Source organism: Bufo gargarizans, chromosome 5 (genome assembly GCF_014858855.1).
Source record: "Bufo gargarizans isolate SCDJY-AF-19 chromosome 5, ASM1485885v1, whole genome shotgun sequence".
NCBI classification, from domain to species: Eukaryota; Metazoa; Chordata; class Amphibia; order Anura; family Bufonidae; genus Bufo; species Bufo gargarizans.
The window spans coordinates 384431913-384450889 of NC_058084.1; the positions used below are offsets into that span (position 1 = coordinate 384431913).

Sequence of the window (18977 nt, forward strand, 5' to 3'; positions counted from 1 at the left end):
CTAAGCAATTGGAGCGCAGCAGTGTAAAAATTCCGGTTTCAGGCTCTGATCTGCACTTGAATGGAGTGAGTACTTGTAATGACACTGTGCCGCTGCTGTACAGGAGATGATCTGCAGTGTAACAAAGAGGAAGCGGCGCTCAAATGGAGCGCTGCCTCCTCTTCAAACAGCCTGCCGGACCTCCGCTGATCAGATATTGATGACCTATCCTGAGGATAGCTCATCAATTTATGTTGCCTGCACAACCCCTTTAAGGAGCCATCAATATTTAAGCCCTTGAAAACTATCTCTCTAGCTTTAATTGTGGAAATAGAAAGAATGGAAGCCATAAAAATTGCGCTTTTTCCCACAATTGTCATTCTCTCTCAGATCTCTTGCTTTTTCTGGGAAGTGCTTGTGTAAAGCTTTATGTGCTTGAGACCTAGAGAAAGAGTCCTGAAGTTCTTGGAGAGATGGGTGCGATAATGTCCCTCGATGGTTGTTTGTTGTACCCTGTGACTGTAAGGTGTTTAGGTTGGTATAACGGCTAAAACTTGGATTATTTAGCGTTTTCCCGCAGCCAGTGGTCTTGGTAGTATATGTGTTTTGTTGTACATGTTTACTAAGATTACATGGGCTTTCCAAACTCGTATATTTATCTTGTCTGACCGGAGGACATTTGTCATTGTAGACCGGCTTGGATTCTAGAACACAAGGCACTGGCGACAGCTGCCTTCTGTATAAAGCCTCTGACTGTTCGGTATCCGTAATTTTGTGCATATCTGGTTCCTTATGTCGAGACTTTGCCTGCAGCTGATGGGAATGCTCCTTTCCAATAGTGTTGAAGGGATCCGAGTTGTTGGAATAAACATCATGGATAGAAGGCGGTGGTAAGCCTGTCACACGCGTTTTATCTGATTCTACTGCACAGTCGGCAATTTCACTTTCTAGATCTACATATCCATTCTCCTTCACAAGGGGACGTCTACCATCTCGTATGCGCGCAATACGTCCTTCTAGTGGCCGTGCATGAAGAACAGTAGATAAAAATGTTGGTTTCTGAAAAAAACAAAAATGACTTGTAATTTAGAGTTTCTTAAAGCTTACCATTGTGTAAAAACAAATACAAACAAAACTTTGGAACCCTTAGGTTAGCGCTAGGGATCAGACAGGGAACATCCTGCTGGATCTCTCTGTATTCCGGAAGAAAACTGCAGCAATTAATTTTTCTGACCGATTGTAGGCATGATTGCCGCATTGTGGCCGGATCTCCCCGTTATGGTTAATGGGGCTGGACAGAGACTTTCAAGCTTCTGGCAATGCCGGAATGCAGAGGGACCTGGCAGGCTGTTCCCTGCCAGGACAGCCTGCTGGATCCCTAGCACTAGGTGCACACACAAGAATACACAAAAATAAACTACTACCTGCCATCCACAGTGACAGAGCCTACAAGCCTTGTTTTCATGTAATCCCTTCTGGCTTCTTCCCCCTCCATTTGTCAACACTCCCTGGCAACCAATCGCTGTTAGACCACCTCCCTGCCCTCGCCATATCTGTCTGAATCTGTGCTGTAGCTGCAGGGCTTCTGCTAGTGCTGTAAAATGTTCCTGCTAATGATTAGGTAAGATCTCTCATGTTCTTGGTGTTATGAACTAACCCCGAGGTTTGTGCCAGTGCGTCATACAATATTAAGACTGCATGCGACATACTACATGTATATGACTTATTACGTGGCACACATAGTATTTGATGAGCATGCTGTGAAACGCATTCCTTACTCCAAAGAATTTACATGGCTTCTCCACTTGTGCAAATTCCCTGAATGCGTCATGAATACCGTTTGCGCTCTAGCATTTCGAGTTCATCCTAATAAGCATCTACTTTACCGTATTCTGCATGTTTTTCACACCTACATAAGATTTTCTGTGAGGGACCTCTTTGTTCAGGCCAGAATGCAGTAAAAAATAAATTTTAAGGCTACATGCACACGACCGTGACATCTTTTGCGGTCCGCAAACTGCGGATCCACAAAAAACGGAAGCCGCCCATGTGCGGAACAGAATGGACGGGCCATTGTAGAAATGCCTATTCTTGACTGAAAAACGGACAAGAATAGGACATGTTATATTTTTTTGCGGGGGCCACGGAATGGAGCAACGGATGCGGACAACACACGGAGTGCTGGCCGCATCTTTTGCGGCCCCATTGAGGTGAATGGGTCCGCATCCAAGCCACAAAAACTGCGGCTCAGATGCGGACCAGAACTATGGTCGTGTGCATGAGGCCTAAGTCGTACTCACTGATCTCCAGCTACTTCAGACCCCATGCTTCCTGAGTCCCCGTCTGATCTCTATTCTATGGTCCCACTTGACATGGAAAATATAACTGCTCAGACAATCTGTGTCCCATAGCAAAACTTAAAAGGGTTTTCTGAGATTTCTTTTGACTAATGACCTATCCTCTGGATAGGTTACCAGTATCTGATTGGTGGGGGTCCGATACCCGGGACCCACGCCAATCAGCTGTTTTGAAAAGGCACCGGTGCTCTCGTGAGCAGCACTGCTATATTTCAGCTTACCAAGTACAGCGCTGTACTTAGTATAGCAGCTGTGCTTGGTATTGCACTCAGCCCCATTCAATTGAATGGGGCCGAGCTGCTCCTAGGCCACGTGAAGCAGAGAGAAGGCCGTGGCACTCGCAGGAGCGCCAGTACCTTCTCAATTGTCGGGGGCCATGAACAGTATCAAAATCTCGGCAAACCCCTTTAATATGCCCCCTCATATTCCACCAGTGACTTGTATGGCAAATTACCATTTTCTTTATTAAATGGAAGACATTTTTAATAATAATAAAAAGTTGCACTCCGCCCATTTTACCTGATTTTGTTGTTTCACACTAGCACTAAAGCAAGTTCTCTGGATCCGGCATAGCTGGATAGTGCTGCGTGCCCGCTGGAGCCCATAGACTATAATGGGATACGGCAGTATTCTGTACACTCCCCAGCATAAATGCAGAGATTTGGCCTTACAAAAATCACTGCACGCAACAGTTTTTGTCTGCCTAAATACTGGCATTTATGCCGGGGAGTGGCCGGATCTCCACCGGTTCCCATTATAGTCTGTGGGCTGCAGCAGCGAATGGCCATATCCAGCTAGGCACTGTGTGGCAGCCTCTATTAAAGGGAACCTGTCACCTTGAAACTAATGGCAGCATGTTATAGAGCTGGAGGAGCTGAGCAGATTGCTGTATAGTTTTAGGTGAAAAAATTCTGTAAAACGTGTATTTCATTTATATAAATTCTATCTCATTCTGGGCTTTGACGTCAAGGAGGCGGTCCTGTCAGTGATTGACAGCTCTCTCTGTATACACAGTCATAGCGGGAAGGCTGTCAATCACTGATAGGACTGTCTCTGGATTTTAGGACAACATGACAGGCTCCCTTTAAATGGATGCCTTGTAGAGCTTCTGTGAAAATCACCAGGCTTGGAGTTGCCCACAACGGATCAGATGAATCCCTTGTTGAGCCCTAAGCAAGGTGGGCCCTTAGTCCCATGATACAGTAGACTAACTGCACTACATATAAAACTGGGCAGATTATTTAAAGGGGTTCTCCGGGAATTAAATTAAAATACTTAAATATTACTTCATTTTAAATATATTCCCAAATACTTTTCATTAGATATAATGGCTCATTTTGTCTAGGGAGCAATCATCAGGAGAAACAAAATGCCAACCGCCTCTATTAGTACTCACAAAACCTGTCCTAATCACACAGGAGGACAAGTTACTTCAGAACACTGAGGTAAAGAGCTGCCTCGTCCTCCTCTCTGCTCTACTTGTCAGGGATTTTTATCCTGACTACAATTTAATATGATTTTCAGCTGAATCTCTGTAGTAATAAAGTTCATAAGGAGACATGAAGTACAGAGAGGATGGACAGGACAGACTGTGGTAATGTGAGGCTGTGGTAATGGAGACTGCATACAAGTGCTGCTCATTAGCAACATCTGCTCATGAACTCAATTCCTAAAGAGATTCAGCTAAAGATCTTATTATCTGTATTCAGGATCATAATCCCTGACAAGTAGGAGAGGAGGATGAGGCAGCTCTTTACCTCAGTGTTGTGAAGTAACTTGTCCGGCTGTGTGATTAGGACAGGTTTTGTGTGAACTAATAGGACAGTGGCCATTTTATTTCTCCCAATGATTGCTCCCCAGACCAAACAAGCCATTATAACTAATGAAAGGTATTTGGGAATATATTTATAATGAAGTTATATTTAAGTATTTTGAGTTACTTAATTCCCGGAGAACCCCTTTAACAAAACTACCCAGTTTATTAATACAGATGCATCAGGTGGCTGAGATTACATCTTGGTATAGAGTCCGGCCTGCATCCTGTTTTCCCGGGGACCTGCCTTCTTTAAGTCTCTATAGAGACCCCCATAATCAGTCACTTTTGGTGTAATGCTGCTGCTGCGTAAGCAGATAATATCTGCATGTAGCTGTACAGTGGGCCCAAAAAATTATCAAGGGAGCTCCTGAGGGTACCAGCAGAGGGAGTACTGAGATCTTCAATAAAATGGCTGCCCTACCCGAATCAGTATCATGTGATCTTTACCTTTCAGACTGTACCCCCCCCCCCCCCCACCCCATCCCATACAGTTTGTTCTCCTGCTGGCTGTTTAATGGATCAGCTACACAGCCGTATCCGAGATTCTACGGCTGCAGCAACAGGAGGTCAGAGCAGGCATGGGATTCAGCCAGTTCTCTCAGGTTCTCCAGATCCGGTTGTTAAAATTACAGTAGCAGCTGGAGGTGAGCGCCTCCATTCCACAGTTTAGCTCCTTAGGCTTTTTAAAAGTTGGGTGGTATGTGTGTAGTGTATATATGGTGTATTTATGTGTATGTGTGTTGCATTATACGGTGTATGAATATGTAAACGTGTCGGGACCCTGCGTGTCCGCCGTTGAGTAGGGAACGTGTTAAAAATTTGAATCCCACCCCTGGGTCAGAGAGCCTCATTATGGGAGGTAGATGGAGGAAGAAGGGAGGCTGACAAGTACAGTGAATGGTGGCTGGCCGGCCAGAGCTTCTTTTGTATACTGAGGCCTTGTCGTTGCTTGTAATGTGGGGGACAGGCAGAGCCTGAGAGCATTTCATTCAGGCTCTGCTGCATAATATTGAGCGAGGAATGGACAGAGGAGGAGGTTTGTCATCAGACTCTTTTCTGCCATCCTGGCCTGCAGAGGATGGCATTAAATATACCGGGACCTTTAATTCAGCCAGTTCATGATGGGTAGGGCTGGGAGAGAGGGGACTTATGAGCAACGTATTTGCTGTAAACCTATTCAGTGAGATACGTTACAGTCTGCCGTCAGTGGTATACCTCAGGGGTTCTTCTATGTATCCCTCTGATGGAAAGCTGAAGACATGATGGAAACTCAGAAAAAGTGGTGCTTAATAAATATGGCAATTTTTCCGAACACTATGTTGCTAACATAAATATATTGATGAGCCTTCCTCTTACAGCCCCTAATCCTCTGATTCCCTTCATAGAGTACATGGCAAAACTACCTGACTGTAGCCACCACTAGGGGGAGCTCAGTACATAGAAATTCATACAACTGGTCACGTGACACAAGGGGATCAGGTCACCGCTGTGGCCTGCGATTGGTTGCAGTGGTTATGTGTACCCCCCATCGATGGATGTTGATTTCAGAGCAGCAGTCAGATGAAGAGCGGTGGGGACCAGGTAAGTATGATCTCCACCGCAGGTTGGCCACTCTGGGAGGTCTGTCTGACTCGTGGATAAACTCTTTAACTTCGTCTACATGATAAATGCCATTTGCTAAAGTGGTTGTCCAGCCTTCACTAAGCCATGGCCTATCCTCAAGATAAGCCGTCACCACCCACACCCTGCCAACTCGTCCGTTTGGGTGTTGCTTCATCCCTGGAAGTTGGTGATGGAATTACACAGTTTAGTCAACCTTGTAGTGGAGGTAGCTTGCTTCCATCGAAGTTAATGGGAGCAACACTGTAGTAATGAACTCCCTCCACCACAAGGTTGACAATGCTATGTAGACCCTTGCAGAACAGCTAGTGATAGCCTGTCCTTTGGATAGGCCATCACTTAGTAAAGACTGTATCACCCCTTTAAAAGAAGCTATAAAAGTCTCCATGCACTGAGCTTTCCTTATTGGCAGCTGGTAGAAATTTCTGTGGTCAGAAACAGAGAATGAAGTACAGCTTCAGCCCCTCCAGGCCCCATAGCAGTTGCATGGTCTTCCTCCATGGCAGGTAGACTACTTTTGGTCACATTTTCTGTGTCAAGATGGGCCAGGAAGTAGAGACCAGTGGTTCCAGGAAGTTTGGAATTAGAGTGGTGGGGGATCAATGAGGTGAGTATGACTTTTTATTTTAAAACATTTTTACAGCATTCTGTCCCTTTTATAGAATTTTTATTGGTTGAACAACCGCTCTAAAGAGGACACAGTTCCTCTTGTAATCTGGGTGAACTGCCATCAGTAAGAAACACGTGGCTGTCACCGTGAAAGACAAACAGAGTCTCCACTGACTCCTATCTAGACTTTATCACACTGTTATATTATTCCCTTGAATGTAATTCACAACATTATCTTCACAATTGTTCACATTTATTGGTACAGCGGTATAAAATGTTGCAACCTTGAGTAATAGTGTAGTGTAACCTTGTGTAATAGAAATAAAATCGTAACTGACCAAAGTTCTGTAGTAAACAATCCATTGGGAGAGTATCAGCCTGCATTCCGTCATCAGTGCATTTTATGAGTTTCTACATTTTTAGGCCTCATGCACACGAACGTATTTTCATTCCGTGTCCGTTCCGTTTTTTTTTGCGGAAGGTACTGCGTGTGCATTCCCTTTCCGTATGTCCGTATTTCCATTCCGCAAAAAAATAGAACATGTCCTATTATTGTTCACATTACGGACAAGGATAGGACTGTTCTATTAGGGGCCAGCTGTTCCGTTCCGCAAAATACCGCATGCACACGGATATCATCCGCATTTTTTGCAGACTGCAAAATACATACGGTCGTGTGCATGAGGCCTCAGTGTGAGACCTGCTGGGATACATGATCTATGGCTGTTTGGGATTTTATCGCCTAGAGGTGGCTATAGTGCCTGTGCATCAGGTCGAACACACGGACAACGCTTTGCCATAAAAGTGCCCAGTATGTTGCTGTGTGACTGTAGCTTACCATCTCTGTATTTTCATCCATTCTGCCTGTTATCTTGCCAATGACCTTCTCATGAAAATCGTCAAGCTGCAGTGGGTTCATTTCCCCATTACCTAATTAGAAATCAGATCCTTTATGCAGGTATTTCTCAAACATACACAGTAATTGGCAAAACAATACAAATGATGAGAGGTTGCAGGTTTTTTTTTCTTTTGTGACAACATTGTCGTGCTGTCATGTCTTTTTTTTAAATAACTACTTGCATTTCCCATATAATAAGAATTCTGGAGCACCTGTTATTCCTGCCAGAAGTAGGCAACTGGGTTTAGTTATTTTATGTGAAATAGAGGTTCTAGAAAAAAAATATTGTCAGAACGGTTTGTATGGAAAGATATAGTCTTTGAAGGGGTTGTTCCAGGTAGGTAAGGCCTCATTCACACGACCATTGTTTGGGTCCTCATCTGAGCTGCATTTTTTCCAGGTCGGATACGGACCCATTTACTTCAATGGGGCCGCAAAAGATACGGACAGCACTCCGTGTGCTGTGCGTGTCCGTTGCTCCGTTCCGTGACCCCACAAAAAAATAGAACTATGTCCTATTCTTGTCCGTTTTGCATACAAAAATAGGAATTTCTATTATGGGCTGCACGTTCCATTCTGCAAACTGCGGAACACACACGGCTGGCATCTGTGTTTTGCGGATCCGCAATTTGCCGCAAGGCTAAGTTCACACTTCAGTTATTTGGTTAATTATTTTGATCAGTTAAGCCTCATTTACACGTCAGTGTTCCACGGACGTGTGCTGTACGTGTTCTCCACGGACAGCACATGTCCCCATTCATTTTAGTGTGTATTCACACATCAGTGTTTTAGCCAGGATCGTGGGTCAGTGTTTTTAGCACGGATGTACAGTACAGACCAAAAGTTTGGACACACCTTCTCATTCAAAGAGTTTTCTTTATTTTCATGACTATAAAAATTGTAGATTAACACTGAAGGCATCAAAACTATGAATTAACACATGTGGAATTATATACATAACAAAGAAGTGTGAAACAACTGAAAATATGTCATATTGTAGGTTTTTCAAAGTAGCCACCTTTTGCTTTGATTACTGCTTTGCACACTCTTGGCATTCTCTTGATGAGCTTCAGGAGGTAATCACCTGAAATGGTCTTCCAACAGTCTTGGAGGAGTTCCCAGAGATGCTTAGCTGAAATGGTTTTCACTTCACAGGTGTGCCCTGTCAGGTTTAATAAGTGGGATTTCATGCCTTATAAATGGGGTTGGGACAATCAGTTGCGTTGTGGAGAAGTCAGGAGGATACACAGCTGATAGTCCTACTGAATAGACTGTTAGAATTTGTATTATGGCAAGAAAAAAGCAGCTAAGTAAAGAAAAACGAGTGGCTGTCATTACTTCCAAAAAATTGGGAAAACTTTAAAAGTGTCCCCAAGTGCAGTCACAAAAACCATTAAGCGCTACAAAGAAACTGTCTCACATGCGGACCACCCCAGGAAAGGAAGACCAAGAGTCACCTCTGCTGCGGAGGATAAGTTCATCCGAGTCACCAGCCTCAGAAATCGCAGGTTAACAGCAGCTCAGATTAGAGACCAGGTCAATGCCACACAGAGTTCTAGCAGCAGACACATCTCTAGAACAACTGTTAAGAGGAGACTGTGTGAATCAGGCCTTCATGGTAGAATATCTGCTGGGAAACCACTCATAAGGACAGGCAACAAGCAGAAGAGACTTGTTTGGGAATGGACATTAGACCAGTGGAAATCTGTGCTTTGGTCTGATGAGTCCAAATTTGAGATCTTTGGTTCCAACCACCGTGTCTTTGTGCGACGCAGAAAAGGTGAACGGATGGACTCTACATGCCTGGTTCCCACCGTGAAGCATGGAGGAGGAGGTGTGATGGTTTGGGGGTGCTTTGCTGGTGACACTGTTGGGGATTTATTCAAAATTGAAGGCATACTGAACCAGCATGGCTACCACAGCATCTTGCAGCGGCATGCTATTCCAACCGGTTTGCGTTTAGTTGGACCATCATTTATTTTTCAACAGGACAATGACCCCAAACACACCTCCAGGCTGTGTAAGGGCTATTTAACCATGAAGGAGAGTGATGGGGTGCTGCGCCAGATGACCTGGCCTCCAGTCACCGGACCTGAACCCAATCGAGATGGTTTGGGGTGAGCTGGACCGCAGAGTGAAGGCAAAAGGGCCAACAAGTGCTAAGCATCTTTGGGAACTCCTTCAAGACTGTTGGAAGACCATCTCAGTTGACTACCTCATGAAGCTCCTCAAGAGAATGCCAAGTCTGTGCAAAGCAGTAAACAAACCAAAAGGTGGCTACTTTGAAGAACCTAGAATATAGACATATTTTCAGTTGTTTCACACTTTTTTGTTATGTATATAATTCCACATGTGTTAATTCATAGTTTTGATGCCTTCAGTGTGAATCTACAATTTTCATAGTCATGAAAATAAAGAAAACTCTTTGAATGAGAAGGTGTTTCCAAACTTTTGGTCTGTACTGTATACTCTATTTTGTCAGTGTTCATGGATTCATCACGCCCATTATAGTCTAGGGTCCTTGAAAACCACAGATGCAACACAGATGCCATCCGTGTTTCACGGATCATTAGGAAGAGATGCTTTGAAAATCATTTTTCACCTGTTTGGTGTTAGTGAAACACGGATGACACACTGACCCAACACGGATCCATCACGGACAGCTTCACAAATGCATCACTGACCACCTTTTCACGGATTTGAGCACAGACACGGACATGTGAATGAGGCTTTAGGCCCCTTTCACACAAGTGAGTATTCCGTGCGGGTGCAATGCGTGATACAAACGCATTGCGCCCGCACTGAATCCGGACCCATTAATTTCAAAGGGGCTGTGTACAGGAGCGTTGTTTTTCACGCATCACTTGTGCGTTGCGTGAAAATTGCAGCATGTTCTATATTCAGCGTTTTTCACTCAACGCTGGCCCCATAGATGTGAATGGGGATGTGTGAAAATTGCATCCGCACTTGCTTGTGGATGTGTTTTTCATGGATGGTTGCTAAGAGATGCTGTTTGTATACCTTCAGTTTTTTATCACGTGCGTGCAAAACGCATTATATTGCATTGCACTCGCACAATAAAAACTGAACAACTGAATGCGATCGCGTGCAAAACTGAATGAACTTGCTTGTGAAATAGTGCATTTTTCACTAAACGCAGACGAGTGTGTCCGGATTAGGTCTGCAATCAGGGAAAATCGTGCAAGTAGGTACGCAATTGCAGTCAGTTTTGACTGCGATCGCGTTCCGATGTTCAGTTTTTATCGCGCGGGTGCACGCGCGTGATAAAAAACTGATTGTGGTACCCAGACACGAACCCGGACTTCATCACTGAAGTTTGGGTTCGGGATCGGTGTTCTGTGTATTTTATTATTTTACATTATAACATGGTTATAATGGAAAATAATAGCATTCTTTAATTCAGAATGCAAGTAAAAGGTCCATTGTGGGGTTACATTTTTTTTTTTTTACTCGCCTCATCCACTTGATCGCGCAGCTGGGCTCCTCTTCTTTCTTCTTCTTCTTGCAGGACCTGGCTGGAAAAGGACCTTTGGTGACGTGGTGAGTGCGATGACGCCAGGTCCTGCAAGAAGAAGAAGAAGAAGAAAGAAGAAGGGCCCGGCTGCGCGATCAAGTGGATGAGGTGAGCTACATTTTTTTTTCTATTTTTAACCCCACAATGGACCTTTTACTTAGCATTCTGAATTAAAGAATGCTATTATTTTCCATTATAACCATGATATAATGGAAAATAATAAAGTAAATGGGGTCCCGGGTAACTCATCCCTCATCTCCTTAGCAACCATGCGTGAAAATCGCATTGCATCCGCACTTGCTTGCGATTTTCACGCATCCCCATTCATTTCTATAGGGCCCGCGTTGCGTGAAAAACGCAGAATATAGAACATGCTGCGATTTTCACGCAACGCACAAGTGAGGCGTAAAAATCACCGCTCATCTGAACAGCCCCATTGAAGTGAATGGGTCCGGATTCAGTGCGTGTGGAATTCTCGCCCGTGTGAAAGGGGCCTTATTGTGCCAAAAGCAGGTGCGGGTCAAAAGCACAGCACAGGCGCAAATCAAATCATTAGATCTGATCTCTGAGTAGGCTTCACTACTGGTTTTGGCTCACAAATAGCTGAATATATATAAGTTCCTTGGTCTGAATGTTACTTGTCATACTTCTGTTACTGTGTTGTCACCATATATGACCCCATTCAGCATATGGAATTTTCCCTGGATTTTCAGGCTTGGGAACAAAAATGTCATCAGAGGAACAAAAATGTAGATACCCCACAGAAATCTAATAGTTCATTGCTGTAATTTTCACTATCACTTCTGCTGTGTGTCAGGTACTAAAAATGTCTTGAGTTCTGAATGGTCTGCATCGCAGCACTGAACTCGTGCAGATTACCCTGGGTTCACACCTGAGCGTTCGCGATGGAGCGCTCTGTATGCGCGATTGTACCGACGTTTGCAATCGCGCATACAGAGACAAGCGAACGTCCATTGTCGCGCGTTCCTGAAAGTCTATGTATGGGAACGCGCAACAATACGCCGCAAAGAAGCTCATGTACTTCTTGGGGCGTCGGGCGTTCTACAGCGTGATCGTATGCGCTGTAAAACGCCCAGGTGAGAACCATGCCCATAGGGAATCATTGGTTTCTTCTTGTTGAGCGTTTTACAGCGCGTAGGAACGCGCTGTAAAGCGCTCAGGTGTGAACCCAGGGTCACAGATTCGGTTCGGTTCCTAAGAGCAGGACTACCTGTAGTAACTTATGATAAAACAAGAACCGAGTGCCCAGTGCAGATAACCCCTTTAATTTAACTGTTTCTGAAACCATCATGAAACATTTCACCTACCTGTAAAGCTGCGGTTATAAGTTGTTAACCACTGAGATTTTATCAGATTTCTTTGTAAATTTAGCGTCCTGTCAGAGACTGTCTCTTCATACGGCTTCTGCAGCGCATTGGGAGCCACGGTCTTGGGAGGAATCGGGTAGTAGATCTGGCCATTTTCATTAGAGAATTTAGGAAGCTAAAAAAAGATTAGGAAAGGGATGACTGGGGTTTGTACACTTTGGGGATCATGCACATGGAGCTTGTATGGCAATGCACGGAGGTCGTATCGCTCTCTCACACAGAACCCCATGGCCTCTGCGCCCTGCCATAAAGGCTCTTTTGGACTCCATCGTAGGAATTTATCATTCCCGGCAAATTTTTGGTATAAAAGAGTCACAAATCTTGTGACACCTAAATCTAGGGGCAAGTGGCATTCCAATGCTGTCCTTGCCACTTTCCAGAAAAGGGGGCATAGCGACGGTGTGGAGTAAAAGAAGACAGAAATCTATGGCAACTCCGAGCTGGAGTGGATTTCAGTTGCACACGGGCTGCCAGAGGCATTTGCATAATTTATGATGAGGCCTGCACTTTGTTATAAAGTAGGCGCATCATCCGGTAGCGCCGGGGAATATCACACACCGGAGTAAACCGCTGGTCTATGATAAATTCCCCCCATATGCCCCAGATGCACTGGCCTACATATGGACTCCAATGGAACATGAATCATCAGATTCCATCACTCTTGTTAGATTAGCATGAAAGCAACCAGAGGGATATGGATGTAGAGCTGAGGCTTCATAACTGGTGTTGAGCGAACTTCTGTTTTCAAGTTCGGCGTACAAGGTTTGGGTTATCTAAGAATTCCATTATGGATTCCGCTATCACAAACCATAAGTTTTATCCAGATATCCAGAACCTTATACTCCGAACCTGGAAACAGAAGTTCGCTCAGCACTATTCATGATGCTATATGGCTTTGTGCAAAGTAGATCGTAGATCTGTAATACGGCCACGTGCATGAACTGTTTAGATTATTTTGCATGGACCAATCATTAGGTCAGGTATCGATGATGATGATGGGTGTTTGTAGAAATGCTTGTTTATCATTTGCTGTGGTTTTGGGGTCAGTTTTAAGTCTGTCTTCGCTTTGTGAGGTTGCACCAAATTTATAAAATGGCGCACAGTAATTATATATTTGGCCCAAGTGCAATGTGGCTTATGCCTATGTCTGTAAAAGTACACCAGGGAAGGTGCCTGGCGCGGAGATGCAACTTTTTTGTGACTTTTTGAAATGTTGGAAATCATAAATGAGACGGAGTGGTTTCATCTGAGACATTGGTGGCATATCACCTCTGGGACCCGCACCTCCAGAACGGGACCTCTGAAGTAAGCAGAAAGAAGCCGCCATTAATTTCTATAGGACTGCTGTAAATAGCCAAGCTCAATTGCTCGGCTGTTTTTGGAACTTCTGTAGAAATGAATGGAGAGCACACACCGCACATGCGCGGTGCACTTTTTTTAATTATTTTTTTATAATCTTTATTAAATATATAAAAGAGAAACAACATGATCTTTCAGACATTGTATACAGTTGACAGATTTAGTTAATTACAATTGTAGCTTCAGACTAACATTTTCCAATTCATTACATTCTCAATTAACATGTTGCTACCTAAGGCCCCTTGCAGACGAGCGTGGTGATGGATCATGTGATGAGCCTAGTGACGTCATCAAAGGTACTATTGCTCACAGATGAAGACAGAAGAGATGCCGGCTGCGCGAACAAGTGGATTAAGGTGAGTTAAATAATTTTTTTAACCCCTCCAGCCCCATTGTACTATGCATTCTGTATTCAGAATGCTATTATTTTCCCTTATCACCATGTTATAAGGGGAAATAATAATGATCGGGTAACCATCCCGATTGTCACCTAGCAACCGTGCGTGAAAATCGCACTTGCTTGCGGATGCTTGCGATTTTTACGCAACCCTATTCATTTCTATGGGGCCTGCGTTACGTGAAAAACGCACAAAGAGGAGCATGCTGCGATTTTCACGCAACGCACAAGTGATGCATGAAAATCACCGCTCGTGTGCACAGCCCCATAGAAATGAATGGGTCAGGATTCAGTGCGGGTGCAATGCGTTCAACTCACGCATTGCACCCGCACAGAATACTCGCCCGCGTGAAAGGGGCCTAAAATTGTTATCGTTCTTGTATTATAACTTCTTCAACCTATCACTGTCTGAACTCTTACACAGATTTTTTTTTCTTTTTTCCCCTTTTCCTTTCCCTGTAACCCTTTTATCCCCTCCCCCCAAACCTTAACCAATCCCCCCCCCAAAAAAAAATCCTGTTGTCCACTTCCAGCCCCTGAATCCTCTTTACCCCTCTACCCCCTACACTAACCATGCTCCCTATATTTCCCCATATATGGATAGTTTCTTCTGAGATTTTATATTACTTTTTTGCATGCCACCATGTTTTTAACATTTCTCTCCCAGTTTTTTACTTAAGGGGCTTTCTTCTCGATCAATTTTTTTAACAATGCTTCTTCTGGCCTGGAAAAGTAGTTTTAACAACCAGTTCTTGGGTCTTTCTCTGCCCTATATCCCTTACCAATCCTAGTACCAACACTTCAAATCTTTTTGGTATCTCAATCTGGTGCATATTCTTAATTTGTATTATCACCTCTCCCCAAAAATTTTGTATATATACGGGCAGCCCCACATTAAGTGGATATCATCGGCTCCCACCTTATTGCACTTATTACATTTAAATACCTTGGTCTTATAGAATTTCATTAATCTAGCTGGAGTATAGTATAACCTATGAACCAGATTAAACTGAGTTAAACGATGTGCAGGATTTAGGGAAGTTCCTCTAATCTCTTGATATATACACTCACCTAAAGAATTATTAGGAACACCATACTAATACGGTGTTGGATCCCCTTTTGCCTTCAGAACTGCCTTAATTCTACGTGGCATTGATTCAACAAGGTGCTGATAGCATTCTTTAGAAATGTTGGCCCATATTGATAGGATAGCATCTTGCAGTTGATGGAGATTTGAGGGATGCACATCCAGGGCACGAAGCTCCCGTTCCACCACATCCCAAAGATGCTCTATTGGGTTGAGATCTGGTGACTGTGGGGGGCATTTTAGTACAGTGAACTCATTGTCATGTTCAAGAAACCAATTTGAAATGATTTGAGCTTTGTGACATGGTGCATTATCCTGCTAGAAGTAGCCATCAGAGGATGGGTACATGGTGGTCATGAAGGGATGGACATGGTCAGAAACAATGCTCAGGTAGCCCGTGGCATTTAAACAATTGCCAATTGGCAATAAGGGGCCTAAAGTGTGCCCAGAAAACATCCCCCACACCATTACACCACCACCACCAGCCTGCACAGTGGTAACAAGGCATGATGGATACATGTTCTCATTCTGTTTACGCCAAAATCGGACTCTACCATTTGAATGTCTCAACAGAAATCGAGACTCATCAGACCAGGCAACATTTTTCCAGTCTTCAACAGTCCAATTTTGGTGAGCTCGTGCAAATTGTAGCCTCTTTTTCCTATTTGTAGTGGAGATGAGTGGTACCTGGTGGGGTCTTCTGCTGTTGTAGCCCACCTTTCTTTCCCATTCTGACATTCAGTTTGGAGTTCAGGAGATTGTCTTGACCAGGACCACAACCCTACATGCATTGAAGCAACTGCCATGTGATTGGTTGACTAGATAATCACATTAATGAGAAATAGAACAGGTGTTCCTAATAATTCTTTAGGTGAGTGTATATTCCCAATCTTCCTGATCTAACTGTATTCCTGTCCCTTCACAGATTTTTCCTTTAATAAAAGTACCATATCTTATCCGATTTTGTATCGCAATTATATTATATATTGTCGATATTTTACACTTTTCAATAGGTAACCCTAAGATCTTTTTTAACGAGGCTGGGAGTTTCCCTATACCCTGGATATTTCTTATACTTGATCTTACCGCATGTTTGAGTTGGATATAGTAAAAAAAAAATCTCTGTCTTGGAAATCAATTTTTTGCTTTAATTCCTGAAAGCTTATTATTTGATTATTCTGGATTATCTGTCCTAATGTAAATATTCCGTAGTTTACCCAGATCTTTTATTCCAAGTTTTCAAACTCATTAAGATAAATATTATTCCATATCAGGGTGTCTTGATTGAATCTGGTATTTTCCCAGAGGTTTCCAATGGCCAACCAGATGTTTTGCAACCCCTGGGAAATGATACCAGCCTCTAACGTTTGGCATATCCTATGTTTTAAAAGGCTTTCATCAATATTACCCACTATGGATCCATATGGATAATTGGTGCACTTTACGTCGATTTCGAGGGCCCGTTATGGAGATAGGTGTAGGTTACAGAGGTGGGACCCGCACATATATAACAATGTCTAAAGGTGTTCTAATCTGAAATCCTGACCTACTTTTCACTCCATCTGTAAAAATGGTGAAGCTCACCAAATGTCGCAAAATTTGACCAAATGTCAGAAAAAAAGGGAACCAAATATCACATGTGGGCATCTCTTGTGTCATTTTAGGCCACAAAACTGGCGTAGCAGACATGACAAATGTCCCCCTAGATTATCTGATAGATCCTGCACTGCAGCTCCGGTTCTCCTGGCAGGCTGCTGTTTTCTTGGCTGCAGTGGTGACAACATGTGACTGCTGCAGCCAATGACTGGCCTTTTCAGTGCACTGCTGAGGCTGGGCCCATAACTAGTTCAGCTGACAGCTAGCCTACTTGATTCCTATATAAGGGCTCATGCACATGACCGTTGGGTGTTTTGCGCATTCCGCATTTTGCGGAACGGAAGGGCCGGCCCCTAATAGAACAGACCTATCCTTGTCGGTAATGCAGATAATAATAGGGCATGTCTGCTTTTAGGGGTAAACTTAGACAGGCATATTTGCTTCATCTGTTGGTCTTTTGCCTAGTATTTATGAAAAGTCGCACAGCACTTCGTGAATTAGACTAGGTGTATTGCTATCAGGGCTCATGCACACAGTCATTGTCATTTTAGCGGTCTGCAATTGCGGATCTCGGCCATGTGTGTTCCGCATTTTGTGGAACAGAACATCCTGCCCTCTATAGAACAGTCCTATCCTTGTCTGTAAAATGGACAAGAATAGGACATGTCCTTTTTTTTGCCAGGCCATGGAACTGACATACGGATGCGGAGAGGATATGGTGTGCTGTCCGCATCTTTTAGGGACCCACGGAAGTAAATGGGTTCATATCCAACTCGCAAAAAATACGTATCGGATGTGGACCAAATTAGTATGCGCATGAAACATTTGTACAAATGAGCTGTGATTAGGTGCATGTCTCCATGAAAGTGCGACTTTTAATGCAATTTCTGCGCACTTCACCGCTCAAAACTGACTAAGAAAAGTACAGCAGCCCCGGAATGGAGTACAAAGTAGGCCTCATGCACACGACCGTTGTGTGTTTTGCGGTCCGCAAATTGCGGATCCGCAAAGCACGGATGGCGCCCGTGTGCGTTCCTCAATTTGCGGAACAGCACGGGCAGCCATTGATATAACTGCCTATTCTTGCCCGCAAAACGGTCAAGAATAGGACAGGTTATATTTTTTTTGCGGACCACGGAACGGAGCAACGGATGTGGACAGCACACGGACAGCACCCATTGAAGTGAATGGGTCCGCATCGGCTCGGATGCGGACCAAAACAACGGCCGTGTGCATGAGGCCTGTTTTTGCAACAAAGACGCACCTAAATAAAATAGTTGCAAAAGTTAGAAGACGTCTGAATTGCTGTAGTCTAAAGAAAAAAAATTGGCGAATGAGGCACAAATGCATCCACAACAGGCACAATTTCAATAGTATATGCGATAAAAAAAATAAGACTAAAACAGCATTTTTCTGCCTACAAACAGGCGCAGACACTATAGTAAATGTGCCCTACGGTATGATTCACAAGGCGCACTGCAGGCAATCCATGAAACTGAAGAATGTTGCTGATCCACAATACTGGTTTGGGCTATAAGGAAACATGACACCAGTACCATAAAATCTACAGCTGACGTGTGATCTCTATAGTAACTGGAGGCAGGAAGGAAGGGGACACTTTCGGCACTTCCACTTATGAGAGCCTTATTATCTGCTGCATGCACTTTGGAGCTACAGACAATTCCCAGACACATGTTCTGCTGCATATAATGAAATGGGTAGGGAAAGGTCAATTGCATCTAATTACAGGAGAAAAATGGGCCTCACATAATGCCTCATGCATGCACACAGCAATCCGCAGATCCGCACACCACAGATCCCTGCTGTTAGCATGTTGCCAAACTCCCCCCCGTCTGCAATTGGATATGTTCTATTTTTTTTTACAGGGCTGCAGAACGGACTTACGGATGTGGACAGCACACAGTTTTGCTGTCCGCGTCTTTTGCTGCCCCATTGTGATGAATGGGTCCGCATCCGATCAGAAAAAAAAACGCAGATCGGATGCAGACCAAAACTGCGGCCCTAAAAACCACTACTGACAAAAACCTGACCATTAAGGTATCATGCTAGCGACCATATTTTCCATTTGTGTACTATCTGGCTTTTTTGCGGATAGCACGCTGGTCCATTCATTTCTATGGGGCCGTGCACGCATCCGTATTCTCTGTGGTTCCATGTGGCTGTTCTGTAAGGCTATTTTCACACTAGCGTTTTTTGCGGATCCGTCATGGATCTGCAAAAACGCTTCCGTTACAATAATACAACCGCCTGCATCCGTCATGAACGGATCCGGTTGTATTATGTCTTCTATAGCCATGACGGATCCGTCTTGAACA

The 18977-nt window shown here is 43.9% G+C and overlaps 1 protein-coding gene across 1 annotated transcript in view; it reads right to left on the reverse strand.

Moving 5' to 3' along the window:
* Positions 1 to 284: 284 nt before the first annotated feature.
* The window catches only part of C5H7orf31 (chromosome 5 C7orf31 homolog), a 49341-nt gene continuing 30648 nt past the window's right edge, over positions 285 to 18977 (reverse strand). The window contains exons 7-9 of the mRNA XM_044295537.1: positions 12143 to 12317; positions 7220 to 7311; positions 285 to 1038 (exon numbers count right to left, since the gene is read on the reverse strand). Of these exons, the coding sequence (XP_044151472.1) occupies positions 298 to 1038; positions 7220 to 7311; positions 12143 to 12317 (1008 nt within the window). The 3' untranslated portion in view covers positions 285 to 297. The remainder of the gene's footprint in view (positions 1039 to 7219; positions 7312 to 12142; positions 12318 to 18977) is intronic.